Source organism: Pelodiscus sinensis, chromosome 5 (assembly GCF_052426305.1).
Source record: "Pelodiscus sinensis isolate ZL-2025 chromosome 5, ASM5242630v1, whole genome shotgun sequence".
NCBI classification, from domain to species: Eukaryota; Metazoa; Chordata; order Testudines; family Trionychidae; genus Pelodiscus; species Pelodiscus sinensis.
Genome location: NC_143056.1, coordinates 30890996 through 30918601, shown reverse-complemented (window position 1 = coordinate 30918601; position 27606 = coordinate 30890996). Strand labels below are relative to the sequence as shown.

Sequence of the window (27606 nt, the reverse complement as noted above, 5' to 3'; positions counted from 1 at the left end):
TTACCAATGTGCATTAATTTAAATTTATCCACGTTAAATTTCATTTGCCATTTTGTTGCCCAGTCACTTAGTTTGGTGAGATCTTTTTTTAAGTTCTTCACTGTCTGCTTTGATCTTAACTATTTTGAGCAGTTTAGTATTGTCTGCAAACTTTGTCACCTCACTGTTTACCCTTTTCTCCAGATCATTTATGAATAAGTTGATTGGTCCTAGGACTGACTCTTTGGGAATAGCACTAGTTACCCCTCTCCAGTCTGAAAATTTACCATTTATTCCTACCCTTTGTTTCTGGTCTTAAATTTTTGATGAAAATAGTAATTAGCCAAAACATGGCTATCAGCCTCTATAATCAGGAGCTGCCAGCACATGTCCACTTGTATTATGATATACACTATAAAATAAATTATTTTAAAAAGATAAACATTTCTGATATATCAGCTCATCAAAAAGATTTTATTTGAAGTGATCACTCACCCTGAAATAAATATAATTACACATATATAAGAGACTGCACAGACACACCACATGGTTTAAATTTTCTTTAGTCTTTTGGATACAAAATTAGTCATTCTATGAAGGTGGTTTTTTCAATAACACCACACATTTTAAATAGCTTACCTGAATATTCTCAAGAAAGGTATCCAAAAGTGTAATAGGAATTTAAAATGTAGTTCTTATACAACACAATACTTGCTTTCATACATTAAAATATGCCTACTGACCTTTCAGAAATCAAATTTCGAAAGACTTAAAAGTATTCATTAATTTAGCCATAATAGAATTTTATAACAGATACTAGTGATCTGAAACAAAAATTCAATTATTACCAATCTGCTTCTAAATTTGCATTAACCTTCCATTTGAAATTCATACATTGGAGAATGGAATCATCATATGAAAATTATTCTGAAACTGAATTCTTTATGAAGACTGAAGTAACAGAATGAGAAACTTTGTTAGAGAATGCTTTAAAGGAAATGAAGGGATTTTATTTTACTTAAAGAAAAGTCTTGTTGAATTCATTATTTTGGCAGATTCTATACAAGTTTCTGTGTTTCATTTTATTAAACATAATTCACAACAATTTAAATGAAGGGTATGAAATGAAAATGGAGGGAGAGGATTAAAGGCTGACAGTTCTAATATAGAACATGTACAATAATCACCTTTAACACCATGGTACTAAACAAGGAATGGCACAAACAGGATTAGAAACTAGGCATTTCCAACAAAGAAGCTTTGTTGCAGATTTTAACTGTTTTTCTAAAAAGGTTAGTTTTAACTTTCGGTATGCAATTCAATACTTTGTCTGCAACACGTAGTATAAAGTGTACAAGTCATCACAGCAAAATTAACATAATAATTGGCTTTGGTTCTGGTCTTCTATGGGCCTATTTACAAATCTGGGATAGGCAAACATTTACCTTGAAGTTCTATACATATGTTCAAACTTTAAACCTGTTTCAAATCAGAATAAAAGGATTTTAAATATACATCTTACACCATTACAATACATTAGCACGTATATATAGAATTTATATATATATATATATATATTTATATATCTCCATTGATAGCTATTCACCACATGGAAGTTTTCAGAAAAATCAAATATTCTCCAAAACCTTGGTTTCCAGAATTAACTCCTTGGTGCCCAGAACTAACTCTTTGGTGCCAGTTGTTTTGCATTGCCATAGCAGCTATCAGACTGGGAAAAATACAGTTCCTAGTACAAAAACGACTGATGTGCCTCAAAGTGGCCAACAATTTGGGGTATAACTTATCCTTTTGATATGAGAGTGAGATGTGTTATTACATAAATATCACAGTGGGTAGTTTCAAGTATACCTTGTCATCTCCAGTAATCCAACTCCTACATGTCTCCCTACTTCCTTTGAAATTTGTATTATGAGTGGACATGCCAAGTATGATCCTATTATAATTTTGGTGAAATTTTAATTTCCAGTGGAGGTTCCTCATATGCCTGTTATCAATAACAGATTGTGCTCTTTGAAAAACTGACCCCAACACCAAAGAGTTAATATTGCTGTTGCACTCCTGAAATAACCGAGTACAGCTAGTGTTTTTGACTCCACGGCTTGTCTAACATTTCTACAACTAAGATAGAATAATTTTCTCTAGTTTAAAACCTACCTCAGAACCAATATGAAAAAAGAGCTATAAAGAGAGCAGTTAGTCCTGTGACTCCTACAATTTCCATAGTACTGTTTAGTTCATAATTAAATTTAAAGAAAAACCAAGAAAATCTGCCAACAGGTACATAGCTTTTACAAAAGGCCTCTTTGTGATAAATTATATACAATAAAGAGTTCTCATTTCCTTAAAGTGCTACCATCAATACTGATTCGGAATCATCTATTGTTTCAAGAGGTCTTTTAGTACAGCACCAGCACTGGCATCAGGCAACACTGGCAATGGTGTAAAAGTAGGCAAGGCATCAGAAATAGGTTTCATAAGCAGATGCCCCGATCCACCAGCTCCAAGAGAAGTGGGGGTGATAAGAGGCACTGCTGCAGATCGAGGTGCCAAGAATGGATTTGCATCTGATCTTCTGCTGGTTCCTGAACCTATAGTTTCTGAGATTAAAAAAACACACACACACACACACACACATTAGAAACCATTTACAGTCCAGCAATTGTCTGCATTTGTGTAGAAAGCAAATTATTCTTCAACTGACTCATTCACTGCATCAAATTGAATCTTCTTGACCTAGACTTCAAGGCCTTTCATAACTCTGGATCCTCTCTAGTTATATGCTTTATTATTACATCTCACTCACAAAATTATACCCCAGCTTTCATCATCCATGTATCAACTTCTCACAATCTGCACTTTTCTACAAAATGCTTTCCTATACCAGATTTTGTTCAAGTCGTTTCAAATTTGTATGAAAATTATCTGTCCCAGATGTAACTAGGACCCTACCAGATTAATGGCTGTGAAAAATGCATCACGGACATGAAATCTGTCTCGTGAAGGGAGGGGCACAGGTTTGGGGAGTCCTACTGTTCACAGAACTTCAGCTACTAGTCCCATACAAGCTGCAACATCCTTTGCCCCATTCAGAGGACACTCCTAGGGCAGTCAGACCCATCGCTGGGAACCTTATGCAGCTGCAGGAAGCTACACTGGAGCTGTCTGGAAATCCTGTTCTGAAGCCAGCACCATCAGCACCAGAGTGCAGAAGTGAGTGTAGTATGATATGGAATTGCCACCCTTACTTTCGTGCTCCCATTAGTAGCAGCACAGAAGTGAGGGTGGCAACACCATGACATTCTTACCATTGTGGTGCTGCTGATAATGGTGCTGCCTGTAGAGCTGTGCACCAATCCAACAACTACTACTCTCCATCTGCCCAACTCTGCAGGCAGCACCACCAGCAGCAGTGCAGAAGTAAGGTGACAATACAATGACCCTCCCTACAATAGACTTTCAATGCCATCCACAACCTGCTTTTGTGTAGTGACCCCCTCTAGTTACAATGCTGAAATTTCAAATTTAAATATTTAAAACTATGACATTTAATATTTTAAAAATCCTATGACCCAGAAAATGAGCAAAATTTGAGAGGACCCTAGATATAACCAACCTTTTCCCTTTGTGTGCAGACAGCAGAGGGGGAAGCGGGCAAAAAAAAAAAAATCAGGCTTATTGTAGAATCTCACTTTCTACTACTACTCCATACTAATTTCATAAATGTTTTAAAGATCTTTTATCACATAACTGGTTCAAACTTCTATAAATACAGCAAAGTCACTCAACTCCTTTTGCACTGGTATGGAATTTACATCCTTATCCTATGCTTTAAAACTACTTTCATAAAGTTTATCTCTGGCAACTGAAAACTTAGATACCAAAACAATTAAGGGATATAGGATGGGTGTCTGGTTTTATAAGGCAACAATATGGTTCCTAAAAGAATAAAGGACCTCAGAACTTAGTTTTTCCAGACTAGGGAAATAGGCTTTTGCCAAATAAAATAGGGTGCCCTGTCTATTATATTATAAATGACAAGAGCACAAAGAAATATAAAACCTAATTTAAGTTTATTGAAAGTATTGCTTTCAGAGATAAGCTCACACAACACACTGGAAATTCCTTTTGTTTCTTCAATTTAGTTTACTATAAAAGAGTTATTTAAAACTTAATATTGTGGCTTGCAATTGTTGACATTTTAATTTAAACATGCCTCTATGACGGGGTGGGCAATAATTTTTGATGGGAGGCCACTCCAAGATTTTGGAAAGGAGTGCTCCCCCCTCCCCAAAGATTAATAGAGGAGATGCAGGGTCTGGGATGGAGGCTGGGTGGAAGAAAGCCTGGGGTAAGGGACTAGGGTGCAGGAGGGAGACTGGAGTCTGGGAGGGAGCTGGGATGAAGCAGGTGGTTGTGACCTTGGGTAGTGGATTGGAGTGCAGGGGTTTGGGATGTGTGTAGGAGGGGATTGTGATCTGGGGCAGGAGATTGGGGTGCCAGATCTGGGAGCTGGTATGGGTGTAAGAAGGGGACAGAGGGTTTGGGTATGCTGAGTTGGGGGAGGGCAGAGAGTTGGGGCAGGAAAGACTGGGGTGCCAGAAGTAGGCTGTGGCCAGGAGATTTACTTGTCAGCTGCCAAACTAGCCTGCCTGCCTGCCGACTTAAAATGTTTCCTAACCAGCCAGCCTGCTTTCCGGGTCATGTGCTTCATGAATAACTGAGCCCACGGTGTGATTCTTCTTAGTTGCCTGTTATTCTAAGCAGCTCCCATTGGCTGGTTTTCTAGATCCCAGCCAATGGGAATATGCTGGGGGCAGGATGGCTCCTAAAACTTCCCCCCTCCTCTCCAGTTAAAAAAAACAAAAAACCAGAGCCCTGCAGCCATGTTTCTGCACAGCGCACGGGGCTGTGGGGCAAGCTGGGGTGCCTTCCTGGGCTGTATTTTGCCCAGACCTGCTCTATGATCAGCAACAGTTGGCATCTAAAAATGAAGTCCTAAAAAGCACAAAAATACATTCCAGGTGCAGAAGACTAATTAATTAAATTAAGGACTTGATCCTGCCAGGTGCTGAGCATCCTAAACACACATTATTCAGTGGTATGTGCTCAATGTCATACAGGATCAGAATTTAAATAAAAGTAAATTGATATTTTTGTACATATCTGCTAGGAAGTATTTCAAGCACAGGCATAATTATTAAAATATTCTGACTTTATCAACATGGAGAACAAATCAGAGATCCTTTCTCAGATCAAAAATCAATCTGCTAGTTTTAGCTTAATACTTAGGAAGTGAACTGGTGTTACACCTCACAAAACCACCACAAGCTTGGCACTGTAAGCTCAATGAGACCCAGGCTGAACAGCAGGTTATGCTGCAAATCAAGACTAGAGAGCAGACATAACCATATGCCGGGAAGATTACCCACCATCTGTTTGGCTCTAGTTTTCACTTTCATCGTGAAAAGCAATATATACACTCAGAGATTAAGGGAATTTTTGGGAGATGGGAAAAAAACGGTATTTCTAAGTGGTCTAAGGTAGCTAGGAACTTAATTCTCATATGCCTTTTTAAAAATCGCATCAGACTGAAAATCAGGAAAGACATGCGCATGCACACACACCTATACAGTGTGTCTCTTTCCCCTTACATTTAACACATAACTTCAAAATTTCCACTAAGGCAGGGTGTTACCTGTAAGGCTGCTAGAATTACAAATTCCTGTTGCTCCTAAAGGCTTCATGTCATGAACAGAGAGCTTGGGTAGGGGAAGATTTGGACGTGATTCTGTTTCAAGGAACTTCACAAATAGTTCTGAAAAAGACTAAAAAGAATATTCCGAGTAATTAGAACATTTTCAATACTTTTTATGCATATTCTAGGAACATCATTTTCTTTTATTTGTAACTGTTTCTGGGCCAAGATTTAGATTGAACTTGAAAAGGTCAGTATTGTGCTGCCAGAATTTTCCTAGCCCTGGGCCATGAGTCATCAGACCTTACAATTGGTGATCAAGGAATTTGACATACGTAAGTTAACATTCAGTGACATGGCAAAAATATATTTAAAACTTTAATAGGTTTCAAAGATAACATTTTTACCTTCACCAAAGTCTGATTATTTTTGGAATTTCATGCTGCTACTCACAGAATAAGCAGTGGAACACCGACACAGAAACAGTAGCATCTAGACTACAGGGAATGGTTGAAAGAAGATATGCAAATTCTGCAGAAATTGGCATATCTTCTTCTGATCCCACTTTCAAAAGCAGAGCTTTCTCGAAAGTGAAATTAAGATGCAGCTTTTTTCGACGAACCCCCCCTTTGTCGAAAAGCCACATAAACCTCCTTTTTTGAGGAAAAGCGGCTTTTCAACAAAGGGGGCGGTTCACCAAAAAAGCTGCATCTTAATTACTTCACTTTCGAAAGCTCCACTTTCAAAAGGGTGATCGGAAGAAGATATGCAAATTCCCGTAGAATTCGCATGTCCTCTTTTGACCATTCCGCATAGTTTAGATACACCCTAAGTTGCAACAACTTAATAACGTGGAGAAAATAATCAGATTTATTTTTAAAAGAACACCATTACTTTCTACATTTTGTTTATGAGAGACACTATGCCATGGATATGGGAACAGGAACTGCTTTTGATGTCAGCAAAAACGTAAGACATAGACTTCGCTAGGAGAACAAGCATTACAGAAAGAAAAATATTAACCTTCTTTATGCCTGTGAATCTAAGACAATTTAAATTATTAGCAGACAGACACACTGGGAAAAACCTCTCAGAGTGGTAGCTGTGTTAGTCTGTAACTTCAAAAACAACAAGCAGACTTGTGGCACCTTAAAGACTAAGAAAAGTATACAGGATCATGAGTTTTCATGGGTAAAAATCACTTCATCAGATCAACTGGGAGTGGGAAAAACCTTTTCTAAATTAAACTGACATTTACACCTTAAAATCACATCTCTGACTGGTAACTTAGGCCACGTTTTCACTACAAAGAAGATTGACACCTGTCTATGTTCCCGAGTTTAATTTAGCAAGTCTAGTAAAGATCTTTTAAATCAAACGCTGAAGGTGCCCCCATTGATGCCGGTACTCCTTGATCCACAAGGAGTAAGAGAAGTTGATGGGAGCACTTGTTCCCTTCGGCCTCCTGATGTGGAGGTAGTGCCGAAGGTGGAATTACGGTATGTCGATTCCAGCTATGCAATTAAGTCAGCTGGAGTTGGGTATCTTAATTTAACCTTTGGGGTAAGTATAGACTAGGCCTTACTTTATTACTCTACTTTATTGCTTGTGTCATTAGAGCAGCCAGTATCCTCCCACACTCTTACAATTTATGATTAATGCTTTACATCAATTCAACATTTTTTATTCTGTGGAAAAGTGAAACCCAAGACAACCCCTAAAGCATCCCACTTCCAAATCCTCTTATTATTCCTCACTGTTTGATTCTCAAATATGTTATATTCTGCTGACCACTAAGAAAGGCTCTATTCTATGGAATATGGTGTCGTCATAACCACTTTATACAAGTTAAGTGGCTGTGTTCTCAAGAACTTCTGAACCCAAGACCAACAATGTACAGCATAGAAAAGCTAGGAATTCCAGCTTTCAAGTTAAAATTGAAGGGAGCATGAAGGTGCTTGGGGTAAGAGAAGGACAAAACTGTAATCAAAAGTATTTCACAGTCTGATATATCCTGCTGAAGACTCTCAGCTTTCAGAAAACATTTTTAACCTTCTAGCTCTGAAGGTTCATACAATAAAGGTCCCTGGTGGACAATGATGTCTTAAGTCTCCAGAAGACTAGCAATATTTTTGTAATAGCCAAACACTTAGCATGGCCCACAAACCAGTATGACTTTTGAGCTCCTGTTTACTGGCTTTAAACAAATTCAAGATCTATTATCAGTAAAACCAACATTAAATCAAGCCCAAAATATCAAAACTAAAAATGCTAGCATTTATATGGAACTGCCATGCAAATGTAGAGAATTGTATATTTAATCCTTACACTATTGAAAACAGATTGATTAGTTGGCCTTAATGGTGTGCTAGGGACACTTTTTGATCCAGCTCCTCCTCCACCAAGCCAACCAGTCACCCATCTGGTAACACCTTTTTGATCTTCAGACAATAACTAGAGAGAAATAAAAAAAAAAGAGAGAAATGCTGAAACAAAGAAAAAAACCACCAGCCAATCAACAAAAAAGCAAGCAAGCAAACAAAAAGTACCTTATGGGCTGGCTCCCTTACATTTGCTCACGAATTGCAAAGGGAACTGTGTCAGAACCTTATACTGAAATTGGAAAAGGTTTAGGAAAGGGCAACAAAAATGATTAGGGTATAAAACAGCTGCAATATGAGGCAATATTAATAAAACTGGAACTTTGCAGTTTGGAAAAAAGACAACTAAAGGGGGATATGATTGAGGTCTATAACATCATGACTGGTATGGAGAAAGTATAAAGGAAGTGTTGTTTACTCCTCATAATACAAGAACTAGGGGGTCACCAAATTAAATTAATAGGCAGCAGATTTCAAATAAACAAAATGAATTTTTTTCACACAACGCACAGTTAACCCGTGCAACTCCTTGCCAGAGGATATTTTGAAGACAAGACTATAATAGGATTAAAAAAAATTAATAGAAGATAGGTCCATCAATGACTACTGGCCAGGATGTACAGGGATAGTGTCCCTACTCTGTTTGCCAAAAGCTGGGAATGGGTGTCAAGGGATGGGTCACTCGATGATCATCTGTTCCATTCACTCTCTCTGGAGCATCTGGCATTGGCCTCTGTCAGAAGATAGATACTGGACTAGATGGACTTTTAGTTTGACCCATTATGGCTGTTCTTATGTTCTAGATCTTCATGGTATTGTTTCTCCCTCCTCAGAGCGCTGTATTAGCAACCAAGTAAAGATCTTCCCTTCTACTACATCAACATATATCAGACAAGATAACATCCTGCATCTATTATTCTATTAAAGTCACTGTGAGATAAAGAGGGACATGCTGATCCTACTATAAGAATGAATACAGATGAGAGGCCAGTATTTTATATTTCCCATAAACATTGCCTGGCCTTGGCATTTAGTAGTAGCCAAGAACAACATTTTGGTTTATTAATATCACAAATATACATCAAATGAAAGAAGAAATCTAGTTTTTAAATTCAGTATTTACCTGATCTAGCTCTTCCTTTTTGATCCCCAAAATACTTCCCATTAACCGTAAGACTTCATGACGCTTATTCTTTGGAGTATGAAAATGCCCAATGAAGAGATTTCTCATCAAAACCCTACAAAAATTAAGAGAAAGAGCTAATTAATTCATTCAGCTTTTACAGAACCCCTGGTGTCAAAATATTAACTAGGGATGTTAGATAGTGTGTAGTTGAATAGTTTTGTAACTGCATAAAATATTATTCGTTACATAACAGTCCCCAGGGTTGGGGCTGGGCAGTCAGTGTGCTCCGGCCCCACTCCCAGGAAAGCCCCCTGAAACTCTATGCTGCTGCTTCTCTATCCAGCTCCCTGTGCAGACCGGCGCCACCTGCCAGCCCTCCGTGGGACAGAGGCTATTTTGCGGCAGCCTCCCATGCTTACCCCCCTGTGCTGCTGCCTCTGAAAGATGATCATCTGAAAAGAGGCAGCAGTGGGGCAGGAGGGGGGATGGGACAGCCAGCTCCTTGCCTGCCCTGCTGCCTCTGTAGCATGGATAGAATTAGAAGCAAAGTGACTATAAATACACCAATTTTAAAGTGTCACTTACTTGTCCACTTTCCCTTCTGTGCTGTTTATAAGGTTCATTAGCTTGTTTTGTGCATCTTCTAACATTTCTTGTTTGAGCTCACCTAGAGAATTAATATGTAATTTCACTGTAAATGAACTAAAATAGAAGACTTTAAGATTATATACACTTCAAAATCATATACAAATTTATGTTTTCAAAGAAAATGCATTGATATTATTAAAATAAAAGATTTTTTTAAATAAAGATGATGTGTTTGGAAAGCGTTCACTTAATTCTGCTAAGGTTAAATTAACTAACGCTGGAAAATAAGCCCTTATGTAACAGTTCATGAGCTGTTTCAATACATTCCTTGTGTGATTTCACTCCTATCTGAAAACTTACAGGCTATGTCTACACTACAGGGTTTTGCCAGCAGAGAGTATGCTAATGAAGCATTCATTAGCATTTGTTGCGCTTTCATTAGCATATTCTCTGCCTGAGGCTTTTTGCGCAAGAGGTTTCTGTGCAAAAACAAGCAGTATAGACAGGTAGGTCTGTTTTGCGCAAAAACTCCCTTTTGCACAAGATCTGTATGCTTCCTCTTTTAAGGCATAAGGATCTTGCACAAAAGAGAGTTTTGTGCAAAACGGGTGCATCTACACTGCTTGTTTTGGCACAAAAACCTCTTGCGCAAAAAGCCTTCGGCAGAGAATATACAAATGACAGCACGACAAATGCTAATGAGTGCTTCGTTAGTATTCTCTCTGCCGGCAAAACCCTCTAGTGTAGACATAGCCATATAGTATAAAGTATGAATTCAGAAACAACTTAGGTCACCAGTCTAGACAAACCTACCCCACAGAGTCTACTGAATTAAACACAAATGACTATTGACACCCAACAAGCTTGTAAATGTTAGCACTTTTCTCATGTTGGGAAATAGGTTTATTTGCATTTTTCTTTTTCCCATTTTCCAGGTATAATTTTGCAGACTGCCAATTTGACACAAAACTGACTCTTACGATGTTCTCTGGTCTGTAACAGGATCAGTGTATCCCATCTGGTCAAGAGTGTGCTGCCTTTTTAGCTTCCCAGTGCATACAGTCCCATCCTTTCTAGGAGTTTGGTTTATTAAAACAATATCACAGTTCAACATCAAGTCAATGCAAAACAAACTTTCACCAACTCAAGCATTCCTTCCCAAAACAAAGGTACAGCTGTTCGGCCCTAAAGACTCTGATCAGTAAAGCTTCTATTTCTGCTTTCTGTAGAAATCTCCCACCACACAATCCCATCTCTTTGCAATAGATGCTCCCGAAGTGGATTCTTCCTCTGGCCCTGGGTCATTCTTCTCACTCTCTTTAGCAACTCCATGCTGCCAACACATAATTCAGTCACAGTCCTATGCTGTAAAGCAGGGTGTTAAACATGTGCATGTACCTTAGAACCAGCATACTTACACGGTCTATTTTACCAATAATCCATACGATGAAAAGGAGTTATAGGAGAAACTGAAATGGCTTTTTGGAAGTATGAAAATTCAGTATAAAAAGGTTGGCAAACATCATAGATGCCATGAAACTTACTGAGATATGCAGCTGAGGGATAAAGGAGAGGGCCAAAGGCTGAGAGATATACGGCTATGATTTGCAAATTGAATGTGTATCAATATTTATGGAGCTAAACTAAAACATTAAAAAAAAGATCCATTAGCTGCTATCTTGAATTCCTACTGGCCAACTACATATTCCAATTGGTTACCGTGTTACAATAGCTGATATTCACCAGATCAGGGTGAGTGGAAATCATATGTAAAATGGTCAGCTACAGGGTATGAAAACTGGTTTTGTGATTGATACATTGAGTTACCAAGAACAATGATTAATTTCATACAGACCAAATAGGTATAGCCCTTTCATTGTTAGGAACATAATTTTTCCCCTGGCATCCATTTCTCTATGCATCTAATCTTACTATAGATTTTAGAAATGTGTCTGTCTGTTCAAGAACTCCCTCCTAAACAGTAAGGGAAAGGTCAGGATTTGGTTGTGCCAAGATAATGAGATATGCTTGGAATTTGTTTCTCATAAAATGCAAAGGGAGGAGTCTGCCAGGTGTTACTGCAGAAGGATCATAGCAGGGCAGCAAGAGGCCAGAGATAGGGTCTGAGACAGCTATAACCCCAGTAAGGCACAGGGGTGGAGAAAGGGACAGCTATCTACCATATATTTCAGAGAGTTTGTCTGTCCTGCAACCTGGAGACATGCACACCTCCCCGGGCTGTGCCCTCCGCAGCGGCCATGGACAGGCACTTGTCACCTGGCCTCAAGCTGTTGAGGTGAGACAGGGCTGGGGTTGCTCTCTCTTCCCGGGACAGCCTTCATACTGAATTCCTCATCCCCAGCCACCCTTCCCCCAAAACAATGATTTAAATGAAGAAAAACAAAACTTACTTGAGTTAAGAACATGAGCAACACTGGGTAAATCTAGTATTACATATAACTCAACTACTTGCCTTTTCTTAGATACATACAACCACCTAACTACCCTATGTAACTATCTTGGACTTTGCTTGACATTCCATCATCCAATAATGTGATAAAAAAAATAAAATCTTAAAGAAATTCACAAAACCAAACCATTAACCAATAAGCCAAGAGTTCTACTCATAAAACTATATTAAAATATGGAATCAAAAATAGTTATTAGATAAATGAAATATTTTTTGTGCAATCAAATATCAAACTGCTGGACAACTTCATCTTCAAAATGTAATGGTATTTAAGAGAAAGTTGACAATTGCTTAGGAATTAAAAGATATTTCCAGGGTAGTATAAGATGCTAACCAACAGTGTTAGATGCTGACCTCTGGTATACTGCAAAAGCACCACAGGGGGCAGCAAGGAGCCAGAGATGGGGACCAAAGTTCCCTGTAAGCTGTACACCCACACAGGCACACAGCCCTTTTCTGAGTCCTGTGCAGAGGTTCAGAACTCCCTGTACAGGCAGGGAACTCAGCTTATCGGCCGGAAAAGAGGGGGTGGGGGCACGTGGCAAGTTCTAGGTGTGATGCTAGTTGTTTCGTAGGATGAAACCCTATTTGCAAGATCTCTGAAACATGCATCTGTCTGTTAGAAAGGATGATACAAGTACTCCATGGTCTCAGAGGTAGCCATGTTAGTCTGTAACTTAAAAAAACAAAAAACAAACCAACCCTTAAAAAAAGAATGGTCCGGCAGCACTTTAGAGATTAACAAAATACATAAATAATATTAGGAGCTTTGGTGGGAACACCCATGTCTTCAAAGGGCAGTGTTAATTTTCTTTTTATTTGATTTCATATTAAATAATCATAAGAATTGTTCCTTGTTAATTATCCCTTATTTTAATGCTTTCTTCCACAGGTATGGACTATTTAAAATATATATTTAAAGCTATAGTTTTTATTTGTACCAGTGGGTGCACATCCACACATTACCTAAATACTGGTGTGTCTCATAAGAAATTTCAACCTACCCAAAAGAAAATCCAACCCATTTAAGGATGGAAAATCATAGAGGAAACACAGAGGGACCAGGAGGTGGCAACCTTCATGGCAAATTCCAAAGGAAAATGTCCTCTTTGAAGATCTAGCACCAACTTGATCAATCTTTGACTCTTTATCTAGCTTACATTTGTCACCAACATGCAGGATGCTGGAATGTCTCATTCACAAGTTTTCATTGATCAGTTTCCTCTCTGTGACAGAGAATCTCTTTGTCACTTCAGCTACAATGACAATTCACTAGATTGTCACAGACAGTCTGCTTCAACATCAACACCCTCGCGAACTGGAGAGGACTTCTCCCATCAATAAAATTAAAACAATTGCCTGATTTGAATTCCCTCAGCGTTACATTCACCCTAATGCAAGGGACAGGTAAAAACCTCTATGTACCATATATAAAGGTCGTAAGTGAGGCTTAACTGGAGCACAGGAACTCTGTGCAGAGTCTCTGTGATAAAATGGATTTCAAGTAACACTAACAGAAACCAGGAGCTTTTGCTTCCTTTGCTCTGTAGAGTTGAGTGGCTACCATTCCCAATCCTGTAGGAACGTCCCATCAGTTTAATCTACCCTGGCAAAAGGTTCCCCTGCTTATGCATTGGTATATTTCAGAGTGTTTCAAACTATACTTGTAAATGTTCAAGTTTTTTTCAATTTAAAAAATAATATTTTCTGTATTAAGAAACTGACCATAAGATATGGACATCTACTAGTCCCTATCAATAACATATGCTAGTAAAATTCCTAAGCAAAGTCAATAAGTAAATACGTATTTGGGGGCAACTTTATCTTTTTTGTTACAAATGATCTGACATACATGGAAAAATACTTCATTCTAATTTCCACATGGATTGTAATCCTTCACAAAATTCAGCCCACAATCATGTTGGCACAGTGAGGTTCTCTCAGTTAACAACTCCTCCCCCCATGCCACCCTCAGCAGGACTTTCTACATACATCAAAGACCTGAGCGATAAAATTGATAAGTTCTAATGTATCCTGTTTGAGGACTCCATATATAACTAATAGTTTTGCTTCACAAAATGAATTTTACAGTGTACAGAGTGGAAAGTAACTAGTTTCACGTTGGGAAAAATCTTACTCCAGGGGCATAAGGATTAAACTTTTTATTCAAAACAAAGTAAAAACTTTTATATATACTATTTAGAGATTGATTGATCTCTGTTCACGATTACTCTCTAACACATACCCCTTTAATAATCAGACTTTTTATTGTACAACACTATCAATTATATTCAAAATGCAAGAGGATGCTTAGAAATTCTACATATTAGCATTAATAAACTTTGAGAATTGATTTGATCAGCGAATCATCCTGATGCATAAAGTGCCAGAGTATCTCAGCAAAGCTTAAATACAAACATACACATGCAAATTACAAAAGTTTTGTAAATGCTAGACATTGAGGATGGGGATTACACTGCATTTAAAATGAAGGTTTTAACTATATAAATTATCATAATTTATATAAAAAAAACTTAGCATGTGGGATTACCCAAGACATTTTAAGAAAAGATGACAGCTCTGAATGTAATTTAGTTGATCCAGTATTTTGTGTAACAGGGAAGAGAAAATCATTTTTGAAAACATCATAGAATATAGAACACTAGAACTGGAAGAGACCTTGAGAGGTCATCGAGTCCAGTCCCCTGCCCTCATGGCAGGACCAAGCACCGTCTAGCCCATCCCAGATAGATATCTATCTAACCTGCTCTTGAATATCTCCAGAGATGGAAATTCCACAACCTCCCTAGGCAACTTATTCCAGTGTTTAACCACCCTGACAGGCAGGAAGTTTTTCCTAATGTCCAACCTAAACCTCCCTTGCTGCAGTTTAAGCCCACTGTTCCTTGTCCTGTCCTCAGAGGCCAAGGAAAACAATTTTTCTCCTTCCCCATCATAAAACTCCTTTAGGTACTTGAAAACTGCTATCATGTCCCCTCTCAGGGTGTGTCTAGACTACAAGGTTTTGTCGACAAAAGTGGACTTTTGTCGACAAAACTAAACCTGCGTCTACACTACCACTGAGTTCTGTCAACATAACATCGACAGAACTCAGCAGTTTTGTCGACACTGGTAAACCTCATTTTACGAGGAATAACGCCTTTTGTCGACAGAGTTCTGTCAACAGAAGGCGTTATTGCATCTTAACTGTTCTTTGCGTCTACACTGCTATGTCGACAAAGCAGCTTGCTTTGTCGACAGAACTGAATGTAGTCTATACGCTCTTTGTCGACAGAAGCTTTGTCGACAGTATCTGTAGACAAAACTTCTGTCGACAAAAGCCTGTAGTCTAGACGTACCCTCAGTCTCCTCTTTTCTAAACTAAACAAGCCCAATTCTTTCAGTCTTCCCTCATAGCTCATGTTCTCTAGTCCTTTAGTATTTTTTCTTCCTCTTCTCTAGACCTTCTCCAATTTCTCCACATCTTTCTTGAAATATGATGTCCAGAACTGGACACAATACCCCAATTGAGGACTAATCAGCGCAGAATAGAGCGGAAGAATGAATTCTCATGTCTTGCTCACAACACTCCTGTTAATGCATCCCAGAATCATGTTTGCTTTTTTTGTAACAGCATCACACTGCTGACTCATATTTAGTTTGTGGTCCACTATGATCCTTAGATCCCTTTCTGCAGTACTCCTTCCTAGATAGCTGCTTCCCATTCTGTATGTGACAATCTGATTGTTCCTTCCTAAAGTGGAGTACTTTGCATTTGTCGATATTAAACTTAATCCTATTCCTCATCCCATTTCTCCAGATCATTTTGAATTATGACCCTATCCTCCAAAGCAGTTGGAACCCTTCCCAACTTGGTATCATCTGCAAACTTAATAAGCATACCCTCTATGCCAATATCTAAATCTATGAAGATATTGAACAGACCCAGTCCCAAAACAGACCCCTGCGGAACCCCACTTATTATGCCCTTCCAGCAGGATCGTGAACTGTTAATAACTACTTTCTGAGAATAGTTATCCAGCCAGTTATGCACCCACCTTATAGTAGCCCCATCTAAGTTATATTTGCTTAGTTTATTGATAAGATGATTATGCGGGACCATATCAAAAGGCTTACTAAGGTCTAGGTATAACACATATACCACTTTTCCTTTATCCACAAGACTTGTTATCCTATCAAAGAAAGCTATCAGATTGGTTTGACATGATTTTTTTTTTTTTTTTTTTTTTTTTTACAAATCCAGGCTGGCTGTTACCTATAACCTTACTACCTCCAAGTGTTTGCATATGAATTCCTTAATTACTTGCTCCATTATCTTTCCTGGCACAGAAGTTAAACTGACTGGTCTGTAGTTTCCTGGGTTGTTCTTATGTCCCTTTTTATAAATGGGCACTATATTAGCCCTTTTCCAGTCTTCTGGAATCTCTCCTGTCTTCCAGGATTTTTCAAAGATGATAACTAAAGGCTCAGGTACCTCTTCTATCAGCTCCTTGAGTATCCTAGGATGCATTTCATCAGGTCCTGGTGACCTGCAGACATCTAACTTTTCTAAGTAATTTTTAACTTGTTCTTTTTTTATTTTAACTTCTAAACCTACCCTCTTCCACTAGCATTCACTATGTTAGGCATTCCTTCATCATCAGACTTCTTAGTGAAGACCAAAACAAAGAAGTCATTAAGCACCTCTGCCAATTCCAAATTTCCTGTTACTGTTTCTCTCTCCTCACTGAGCAGTGGGCTTACCCTATCCTTGGTTTTCCCTCTTGCTTCTAATATATTTATAGAATGTCTTCTTGTTTACCTTTATGTCTCTAGCTCGTTTGAGTTCATTTTGTGCCTTTGCCTTTCTAATCTTTCCCATGCATACCTGTATTGTTTGCTTATGTTCATCCTTTGTAATTTATCCTAGTTTCCACTTTTTATATGACTCCTTTTTTAGTTTTAGATCATGCAAGATCTCCTGGTTAAGCCAAGGCGGTCTTTTGCCATACTTTCTATCTTCCTACACAGCAGACTAGCTTGCTTTTGGGTCCTTAATAATATCCCTTTTAAAAACTGCCAACTCTCTTCAGTTTTCTTTCCTCTTAGTCTTGCTTCCCATGGGACTTTACATACCATTACAAAATCAAAACATTGACAGGAGCAGATATATCTGAAATTAACTTTTAACAGTTCTCCTCTTTAAAAAAAATAAATAAAATAAAATAAAATAAAATATTGACCAGATTTCAGCGTAATGATGTTGCTTTAGACCAGGGATGGGCAATAAAAAGATGGCAGCCCCCAGGCTTAGTCCCTAGCAGGCTGCTGCCACTAATTTTACTTGTGCCTCACAGGTATTGGAGGATTGCAGCTCTGATTGGCTGTGAATCTCCATTTGCGGCCAACATGAGTGGTGGGAAGCATTGCAGACTGGGACCCTGCTTCCCGCTGCTTGCATTGGCTGCTAATGGTGACTTGCAGCCAAAGAGATCTGCGATCCTCTGATACCTGCAGAGGAAGCAGATAAACATGGACACAGGGTCTGCCAGGGACCAATCCTGCGGATCAGATCTGGCCCACGGGCCAGAATTTGCCCACCCCTGCTATAGTCTATGCTAATTTTCAACTATCCATCTAAAAAGTTATCCTCATAGTCAAAACAAACATTGCCGATACATTTTAAAATTAAATTATTAATGATAAATATATGATTCTGCTTTTGCCAAAACATTTATTCCATCATGAGCTCTCTAAGGGTCACTTTAAAGACTATCTTCTATCATAAGGTTAATAAGAGTCAATTTAATGGCTATTACACACCCACAACCATGTGTAGAGTGAATAAATTGTTTAGAAGCAAACAGATTTCTGATGTGGAGTCTATTAAAATATTGTAACATCACAAGAATAATTCACAGTTGAATACAATTTAATCATTCACTTCATGGCTATGAAAACAGTGCATAATAGAAGGGAGCTGAACTGAAATTCAGCATGGATCGTCTTAAACAAGTCTTATATGACAGTCTCTAATAATTGGTTAACTATTTATGGGAATTCAAAAAACTGCATCTGGTATGTCTTCTATTTTTCCCATTAAATATCAATTCTCCTGCCCCCCAAAAAAAAATCCATAAAGAAATTCTCCAAAAGCTTTGGCCAACAAAGCTCTGTCTGGGAATGTATTTGGCCCGTGTTCAAGAGGACATATATGCTTTCTTGAATATGTAAGATTTTAAACTGAGAGCCTTCTCTTAAAAATCCACAAAAATCTATCTGACAGATACTTCTAAGTAAGTAAAATGTTATTTCCCTTATACATCAAATGTGAGACAAGGTGGGTGAGATAGTATCTTTTATTGGAGCAAATACTGCTGGTGGAAGAAACAAGCTTTAGAATTACAAAGCTCTTATTCAGATTTGGATATTCTCTCATATATCCTGGGATCAACATGGCTAAAACAACGCTGCAAAGAACACTTTATAGTTTGAAATAATAATAATAAGAAGAATTAAACTTACCTTTAAGTTCAACCCTACAGACCCTCATTTCCCACAATCATAATCATCAAATAAAAAAATATGGGATTCAATTTACCCTGGCATGAGCGCATCCTCTCACAAAAGAAGGTGAGTTTTGTCCACTTACACCGAGGCTCAATTTGGCCCCTGGTGTTGGTGAGAGTTTCACAGGGAATGGCTGTGCTGAAATCAAGCCATACAGACGGTTGAACTAAAACCAAAAAAGTTAACTAGCTGCATGTTCATACAGCAGCTTGCTATTTAATTTAGGATGTACAGAAGTCATGTGTGAACTTGGGAAAATACCCCTAACTTAACACATTGGAGGCCAAGTTTTGCACACACACAGCTGGAATTTCAGTAAACACTTATTGAATCAACTAAGAGTCACACTTTTTTTGGAAAATGGTTGCTAAAATAGCAGAGAGCTGCAAAATTACTTTGCATCCCCACTTCCTCTTTGACCCCAAGCATTCTTATCTGTTTGTTTTAAAAGGAAAAGTTTGTTTTAAGGAAGAAGAATAAGTTGATCAATGCATATAAGGAGCAAACAAAAATAAAAACACCAAAAAAGTTTTAAAACGAGCAGTAGGAATCAGATGAATATGTTCGTTGCACAACAGCAGATGATATTCTTCTTTCTAGTGGACAACAAGACACACCGGGCTTCTTCCCCCCTGGGAAACTCAAAAGAAGGAGGATCCTCCAATAATTTCTCATTGACAGGGGGGAAGAGAAGAGAATGAGCAAAAAAACAAGAGTTGCTAATAACTGCAGTGTATAAATGACCTTTTGCCACCACCTCATCTTCATACAAATTAATTAATGTGGACACTTTCTGACTCTCTTCCTACCGCCAGATTCTCATCAAGCCTGAATCTATGCAGAGATGGGCAGAGTGAAAGCAGAGTGTACAAATACAGTAATGGCAAAGCAGATCAATCAACCACCATAAAACTGAAGGCAATAGCATTAACTGTATATCTTATTTAAGAAAGGAACATGACTAATGTAGAAGGGATTATAGATCTAGTCTGGATTATATTGATATAGCTATACAGCAGAGCTAGCACAACATTAACATACTATCAGACTATTCTGGTGTAGGGATGTTAAATTTAAATTAATCAGCTAATCGAGTAGTCATTGGAATTTCCATCGACTACTTAATTAGTCGATAAGTGGGGTTCTGGCTATCTCCCTGCCTCTCTCCCTTTGAAACGCACAAGAGCTACCCAAGATTATTGTATATTTCAAAGAGAGAGATGCAGCAGGTTCGTTGCCTCTCTTCCTTTGAAATTACAAGAGCCACTTGTGACTCCTGTACCATTTCAAAGGGAGAAGAGCAGCAGTTGCATTGGCACAAGTGGGACTGTTTCAATCCCTGTTCACGCTGTTTCTCTTATGCCATCTGCCTCCCTAATGCCCGCAGAGATGGTGCTGGGGGGAACTGGCTTTTATGCGGCTCCCCACAGCACTGCGTCATGCTTTCCCATCCCCCTTGCTGCGTCTCTCTGATAAGAGGCAGCAATGGGGAGGGAGGGAGGGGAAAGCAACCAGTCGAGTTCCTATTTGACTATCGGATAAGCATTTGCTTATCAGGTAGTCAACTAGTTGCTTACATCCCTACTCTGGTAACAACTCAAATTAATTGATTCAAAAAGAAAATAAAAACAATATGAACCCCAAAGTTCTCTATATACTCATTATCTGAACTGCATCAGAGGTATCTGTTTAAAAACTAATATTTTCACAAATCTAACCTTACTGATGTTTTGTCTCATACAAATACCTAAATTTTCAAAATTACGTTTTTGCGATGTGAACTTGAGGCTGTATCATACAATGTGCTAATAAAGGTATGTAAAAGCAGAGTTGATAATTTTCATTGGAATATTACTGTGCTTTTTAAAAGTTTGCTTACATTGTTTTAATGCTAAAGCTCTTTGTCAATGAATCATTAATCTGCAGCTTGTTTATGAAAGAAAATGCCACACAACTCTTCTTTATATGATTCATGTCTATGTGCAGTCATAAAGCAAAAACAATTTATCTTTTTCAAAACTGTTTCTCCTGGCAAACTCCTTCACCGTCTGGCCAAGTTTTGTCTTAAAAATAACGTATAATATAACAACATCTATCAACATTAAAAATATTTAATCTAAGAATATGTGCAAAGCATCTTTCTAAACAGGGCAATGAAGAATCTTGTATTCCAAAATAAGTGAAATCAGAAACAAAAATACAGTCTTTAAACCAATCTCAGAGGTAGGCACATAACTTCCAATGATGTCAATGGGAGTTAGCTGTATGTGAAGCGATCTGACGCTTTATTAAGAAAATTTTAAAAAATAAGCACAAAGCATAAATATAAATTGCTCTTTGCTTACCAACCACCTCTGGTTCTCTCTCTACTGCAAATTGTTTAAAGATCTAAAGCAGGAATGTTAATTAATACATGTTAACACCCACGATTAGCACAGGAAAGCATTGACGTGTTAATTTTTTTAACATGTTGATCACAGGTGTTTCCATAGCACTGCTCTTTGAAACACCACTGTGGTGTTTCAAAGGGGCAGTGCTGCACGGAGCCTGGGGTCAGCTGGGGAAAGGAGGGCAGCTAGTGCAACATAGATAAAGACCACACACCTCCAAGAACTCCACCCCTTTCTTCGAGTGCTCGTTCCTGTTTGTATTTTGCTGTGGATGACCCTCAAGCAATACGCATATTTGAAGAGGGGACAAACTTGCAGGCAGTTTAAATGCTTGCAAGATTGACACCCCAAAGATAGAGGCCTGAACTAGGGTGTTATGCCTTATGAAAGTATGGCTAGAGCTCCACATTTCTGCTTTCTGAATGTAAGTAAGGACTAGGGATGTAAGCAACTAGTCGACTATCCAATACACAAAAGCTTATCAGATAGCTGACTAGTCACTTGACTAGTAGCTTCCTCACCCTTGCTGCCTCTATCAGAAGCATCAAGCTGGGGAGCAGGAGCTTGCACTGGGAGGAGCCGGCTTAAAAGCCAGTTCTCCCACAACACCCTCTCCACGGATGACAGGGGAGGGGTAGTGGGATCAGACGCGAGCCAGGAATCAGCTGATTCCTGGTTCACACCCAGTCTCAGACACTGTGCCTCTGCTTTTTAAAAATCAGAAGCGCAGCAGGGGGGACCCAGTGCGAGACGGGACAGTTGATTCCTGGCTTGCGCTGGGTTCCTACTGCTGCTCTTTAGCCTTTTAAATGTATTAAGAGCCTGCCGGGCTCAGAAACCTGGGAACTAATCCTGCTGCAATTCTGCCTTTGAAGTGTATTAAGAGCCTATTAGCTCTTAATACATTTAGAAGGCTAAAGCGCAGCAGGAAGGACCCAGTGCAAGCTGAGACAGCTCATTCCCAGTTTGTGCTGGGTCCCCACTGTTGCACACCAGCCTTTTAAATGTATTTAAAAGGCTTGTGTACAGTAGGGAGGAGAGGGGGAGACCCTGAGTGATCCAATAATCAGCTGTCCCAGCTCATGCTGGCCCCCCCCCCCCCCCCACACACACACTGTGCTTTAGCCTTCTGAATTTATGAAGAGCCTGTAAGCTCTTAATACATTTAAAAGGCAGAGTTGCAGCAGGGTTATCTCCTGGGCTGAGCTCACTTGCTTATCGACTAGTTGATGGAAAATCCATCGATTAGTTGATTAAATGTTACATCCCTACTAAGGACAACTCATGAAGTGATTACTGAGGTTGCTTTTGCAGGAAAGGAGACACAACCCAAGACACACCCTGAGAGAATAAAGCTTGCCCTCTCATTCATTCTGCTATAGAAAAAGATAATGTATGCGACATTCTGATCATTTTAATTTTTGCAGGTAAAGTACTAATGCACATCTCACCCTGAAGTAACAAGTCTGCTCTCTTCATTGGTGATAGGAGACATCACAAAAAAACAGTAGTAAGTGTATTGCCTGATTTATGTAGAAGTATAAAATTCACCCCTAAAGTGATTTCAGGTGCAGGCATAGAAAGACTATCTTTGTGAAATACTGCATATAGTGGATCAGCCATTGTAGTGATGAGTTCACCTACACATCTGGCAAAAGTGACAGCAATCTTTAGTGGTTTTTTTCCAAGAAAGCTCATACTAGATATATTTTTGTTAGTCTCTAAGGTGCCACAGAACTACTACTTGTTGTTAAAAAATAACTGATTACCTTGAGCCTAATTAATGTCGAGAATACTAAGATGAGTTCCCACGATGGGGTTTGGTTTCAACACTGAGGGGAGACACTTCAGAAACCTTGATGTCATCGGGTGATTTAAAGAATGAATAGCTTTCAATTGCCTGGGCCATTAGGGAGCAATGAGAATGACTAACTAAGTGCTCTGTCCTACCGGATCTTCCATAGAAACTGAGGAAATAGCAGAATGGGAGGAAAAGCATATCTAGGACAACAGGAGAATACTGCCTTTGAAGCTGTGTCCCTGAAGTCTCTTGGAACAAAATGTGTCATGCTTCCTGATCACATGGGATTCAAGTATCTCAAGCAGCAGCTCCCCTCTCAATGAAAATGTTATTCTCCCACCTTGTTGTGTTGTTCCCATTCATAATCAGTGTCAAAATGTCTGGTGAGGCTGTCTGGCAGTGAATTGGGGCATCCCGTAGGTGCAATGACACCATAATATTGTTCCTAATACACCAATTCAATAAATTTACCATTTCCATGTGTGGTGGATGGATTTAGCCCCTCCCTGTTTATGTGGCACATTGTCACAATTTTGTCTAATATTATCAGGATATAAAAGAATGATAAGAATGCCATGATGACTTCAGACTGCTTTTAGTTCCAAGAGAGTTAGACGTTCAAGTGTGATCATCTGTATCGGGGCAGGCGCCTGGGTTAATTTAACCCGGCCTGTGGCAAATCTCTGCACCACAGCCTGAAGCAGAAGTGCTGGCTTGCCCCGCTGAGAGAGGAAACCCTGAACCTCGGCACCCTACCCCCCCACTGCAGGGCTGAAGCATGGTGAGCACTCTTAAGTATAAGTGAAGAGCAGAGTTTTTTTGCTTCCCACCTTGGGAGCAGGTGAATAGAGAGGTCGTCCCCCCATTTGTGTGTGGTTCCCGACTGATTTTTCTGAGGGTACATCTAGACTGCAGCTCTATTTTGGGATACTGGAAGTATCCGAAATACCACCACCACGTTTTTAAACGCCATTTCCCGAAATAGCAGGTGCATTATTCCAGCATCCCTGTAGCTCTCATTCCACAAGAGTTAAGGGATTTGTCGGAATAGTGCCTTATTTTGAAATTTGGCACTGTCTACAGAGCACCAAATTTCAAAATAAACTCTTTTGACCTAGACTCAGAATAAACTACGCAATTTGATTAACACAAATTGCATAGCTTATTCCAACAGAAGGATGTTGTCTAGATGCACCCTGAGAGTCAGTGGCTTTCACTGAAAAAAGGTTTCCCATCCCTGATCTATATGAATTCCCCAGCCCAACAAAGAAGTATCTGTAATTACCATTATCTGGTGTGGGGAGAAGGAAAGGGCACTATACATTCACACTGAGGGTATTTCCATTATGTCAGCGAAGCCATCATCTTGAGAGTATATATACTGTTCAGAGCAAGCATGTCAGCAACATAAGTGGAATTTGGTAAATGGCATCAATTCACATAAGTACACAATGACACAGAAGAGTGAGGCACATCCAAATTGATGTCTGAGGGTTGTACATGATTTGGTCAGATCGATTGTGACATGGAATATGCCTGTAGCAAAATAAGACCTTGCCCTGATCAAGTCCAGAGTTGCTCCTCCAAATTTTATGGACTATGTTGGGGTCAGAGTAGATTTTTCCAAGTTCAATAAGATACCCAAGAATGTTAAGAGATGAAGCAGCAATGGAATTGATACCTGGACTTTAGGTCAGGACTTGCCTTTCAGAAGCCAGTCATCTAAGCATGGGGTCACGGTGGAGCTGTTGCAACTAAGCTATTCTGCTACTGATGCAAGGCCAAATAGAAGCATTTTATACAGGTAGTGGTCAGACCCACTGCAAATCTGAGGAAACCTTCTGAGAGAAGGGAGAATGTCCACATGAAAATAAGCAGCTTTCATGTCAAGGGCTATGAACCAAGTGTCTTTGATCTAGGATGGAATTACTGATGCCATTGTGATAATGCAACATTTCTGTTTACAAATAAAAACACTGAGTTGACATGAGTAAAGAATATGTCTCCACCCTCCTTCTTACGGAGCAGGAAATATTTAAAGAAATATCTTTCTCTCTGATGCTAATGTGGCACCCCTTCATTGCTTCCTTGTCATAGTGGTTCCTGAAGAATAGTAGGGAACAGGGATTAGAATAGGACAGAGAGAGAAATTATTTGTATAGCTGGAAGGGATAATATCATTCATCTGTCTGTTGTTACTATCCAAAATCAGGAAAATTAGGCTCCGTGGCCACTGAAGTGAACCTTGGAATACAGTGCTTATGATATCAACATCAGTGGCAGCTCCTGAGTGTTCTGCCAAAAATATTTTCTGGACCGAGGAGGTTGGATAGATGCAGCTAATGTAAAGAGGAGCAACAAATCTAGATCATTGCCCCCCTAGTTTGGGACTGTCTGAAGACCCATTGTATGGTCCATGAGATTCTTGCTAAGCCAGTGTTCTAGCATCTTCTTTGTCTGGCAAGGAAAAGTGCCAGACACTGAATTTAGTGAAGGCATGAGCTTCTCTGACAGTAGTAAGGGCCTGTTTAGTGGCTGTCAGACTGAAAAGCAGCAAGGACAGGAAATCATTTTTGAAGTCTCATATCCTGGGCATAATCTAACTCCCGTAACAGAGAAGCTGGGGTGGGATTCTAACACTAACTATACTAATACTAGATAGCAAAAACTCTATAGGTCCACAAAATGTCATGTAATTTTGAATAGTTACAGAATGAAGGGAAAGGATCAGCTTTAGGTACTGGAGGTTTGGTTCCAAATTAGGTGGTTGGTCTGAACTGCTCCTTATGCATGTGGTTTGGAGACCAAAGGAGCAGGTGTGGACCAATGAATAAGACTTTTTCAGTCCCAGTGACTAGAGAACACTTGTATCTAAAAGTGAAATCCATACAGGGACCAACACTCAAAGACCAGTTCACATCTTAGTGTGATTCTACTGAAAAGCTAACGATCTCCTCAATTTCTTGCACACGTTTAGAAAAAAAATCAACTTGTTTACCTTGTTTCCTAAGGTCCTCAATCTGCTCCTCTTTGAGATCCAACTGCTCTGTTAGCCTTGATGCTGCATCCAAAGCAGCATTTGCTTCCTCTAAACTTTCCTGCAAGGGAGGGAAAATCACTATCACACTTACCTATTGTGAAAACAAAAATCAAGTATTCCAGATTCAAAGACCTTAATTACTGTTATTTTAAACACTTGGGACTTTAAAAATCCAAGGAAAATAGATAATCGGAAAATTTCATCTTACTGGTTAGCTTGCCCTCCTTTTCTTCCTCCCTTGCAACCAAAGACTATTACTAATGAATTACAAGCATAGATATATTAGAAATGTCTGTCTGTCCGTCTGAGTCTGTTCGTTCAAGAAGTCTTCCTAAATAGTAAGAGCTAGGTCCACCGAATTTGGTATGCAGCCTCCTCTTATCCTATCGCAAGGCAAAGTCAGGGTTTGATTGTGCCAAGAAAATGGGAAGTGCTGGGAATGGAACAGTTTTTCCATAGCATGGAAAGGGAGAGGAAGCAGAGCGAGGAGGGATGTGATATTCAGAGTGACCACTGGGAGAACCAAGCCCACAGCAGAGAGATGTATGCAGAGTGGCCACGAGGGGCAGCTACACCACCAAGAGAGTGGACAACAGGGCTGGGGCTCCACCATCTTGCCTACCATGAGACCAAGTAGCCCTCTGCCCCAAAACTTCCCCTCAAACTCCTGGACACAGTGCCGGAAGGTGGGAAAGGCCCCTTGTGGGTGGGGCACTCCGGAGGAAGAGGGAAGAAATCTTCTGGTGGGTGGAGTTATGGGGGAGGGGCAGAAGGCCCCAGATGGCTGGGGGGGAGACTCTGCCAGTCAAAGAGGGAGAGAAAACCCCTATGAATGGGACCTTACCCACCATACTCTGAGCCCTTACTCACCCATCCCAGCCTTCACTCTTGCATTCCCTCAAGTCCTCAACCTCCTGCCCTGCCTCTCTCCCACATCCCCATGCACCTGCTCTAACTCCTGCACTTAGAGTTGCCAGATGGTTTAACCAAGAATACCAAACGCCCCCTACTCCCCCCAAAAAAACACTGGGGGAAAAATTCTGTTGAGGAAAAAAAAGGGGGGGGGGAGACCAAAGTTGTTGGGGGGGGAGGGGGGAGGACCCGGAGAGTTGTTATGCAAAAAAAAATAAATAAAAAAAACCAGCACAGCCCCTTTAAGAAATGCCCTTGAGGCTTTTTGGCCCTAGCAGATTGCCAGTGGCCATCCATCATCTTGTCTTCCTGCTCCGGGCCCGACAACTCCCCTGAGGAACCCAGTAAGCACCTGGTATTTTTGCCTCCTGGCCAGGGGAAAGAAAAAAAAAAAATCAGAAAGTACCGGACATTTTAGGTGTCCAGTGTTTTCTGAATTTTTTTTTTTTTTTTTTTACCGGACAGGTAAAAATATCTGACTGTCCAGGTCAATACCAGACACCTGGCAACCTTACCTGCACTTCCCACAAGTCCCCTGTCCTGAAAGACCCAGACAATGCCAGGTAAGTCTTCTATTGTAATATATTCCGGTGTAATAACATATTCAAAAACCAACAACTGGGAATATTTAGT

At 39.6% G+C, this 27606-nt stretch overlaps 1 protein-coding gene across 2 annotated transcripts in view; it reads right to left on the bottom strand.

The window, feature by feature from the left end:
- Nucleotides 1-434: 434 nt before the first annotated feature.
- TRIP11 (thyroid hormone receptor interactor 11) overlaps nt 435-27606 on the bottom strand; it is an 85373-nt gene continuing 58201 nt past the window's right edge. For both annotated transcript variants that reach the window (XM_075926705.2, XM_014578874.4), the window contains 6 exons: nt 26020-26119; nt 9788-9869; nt 9200-9314; nt 8024-8149; nt 5696-5825; nt 435-2597 (listed from right to left, as the gene is read on the bottom strand). In XM_075926705.2, the coding sequence (XP_075782820.2) occupies nt 2377-2597; nt 5696-5825; nt 8024-8149; nt 9200-9314; nt 9788-9869; nt 26020-26119 (774 nt within the window). In that variant the 3' untranslated portion in view covers nt 435-2376. The remainder of the gene's footprint in view (nt 2598-5695; nt 5826-8023; nt 8150-9199; nt 9315-9787; nt 9870-26019; nt 26120-27606) is intronic.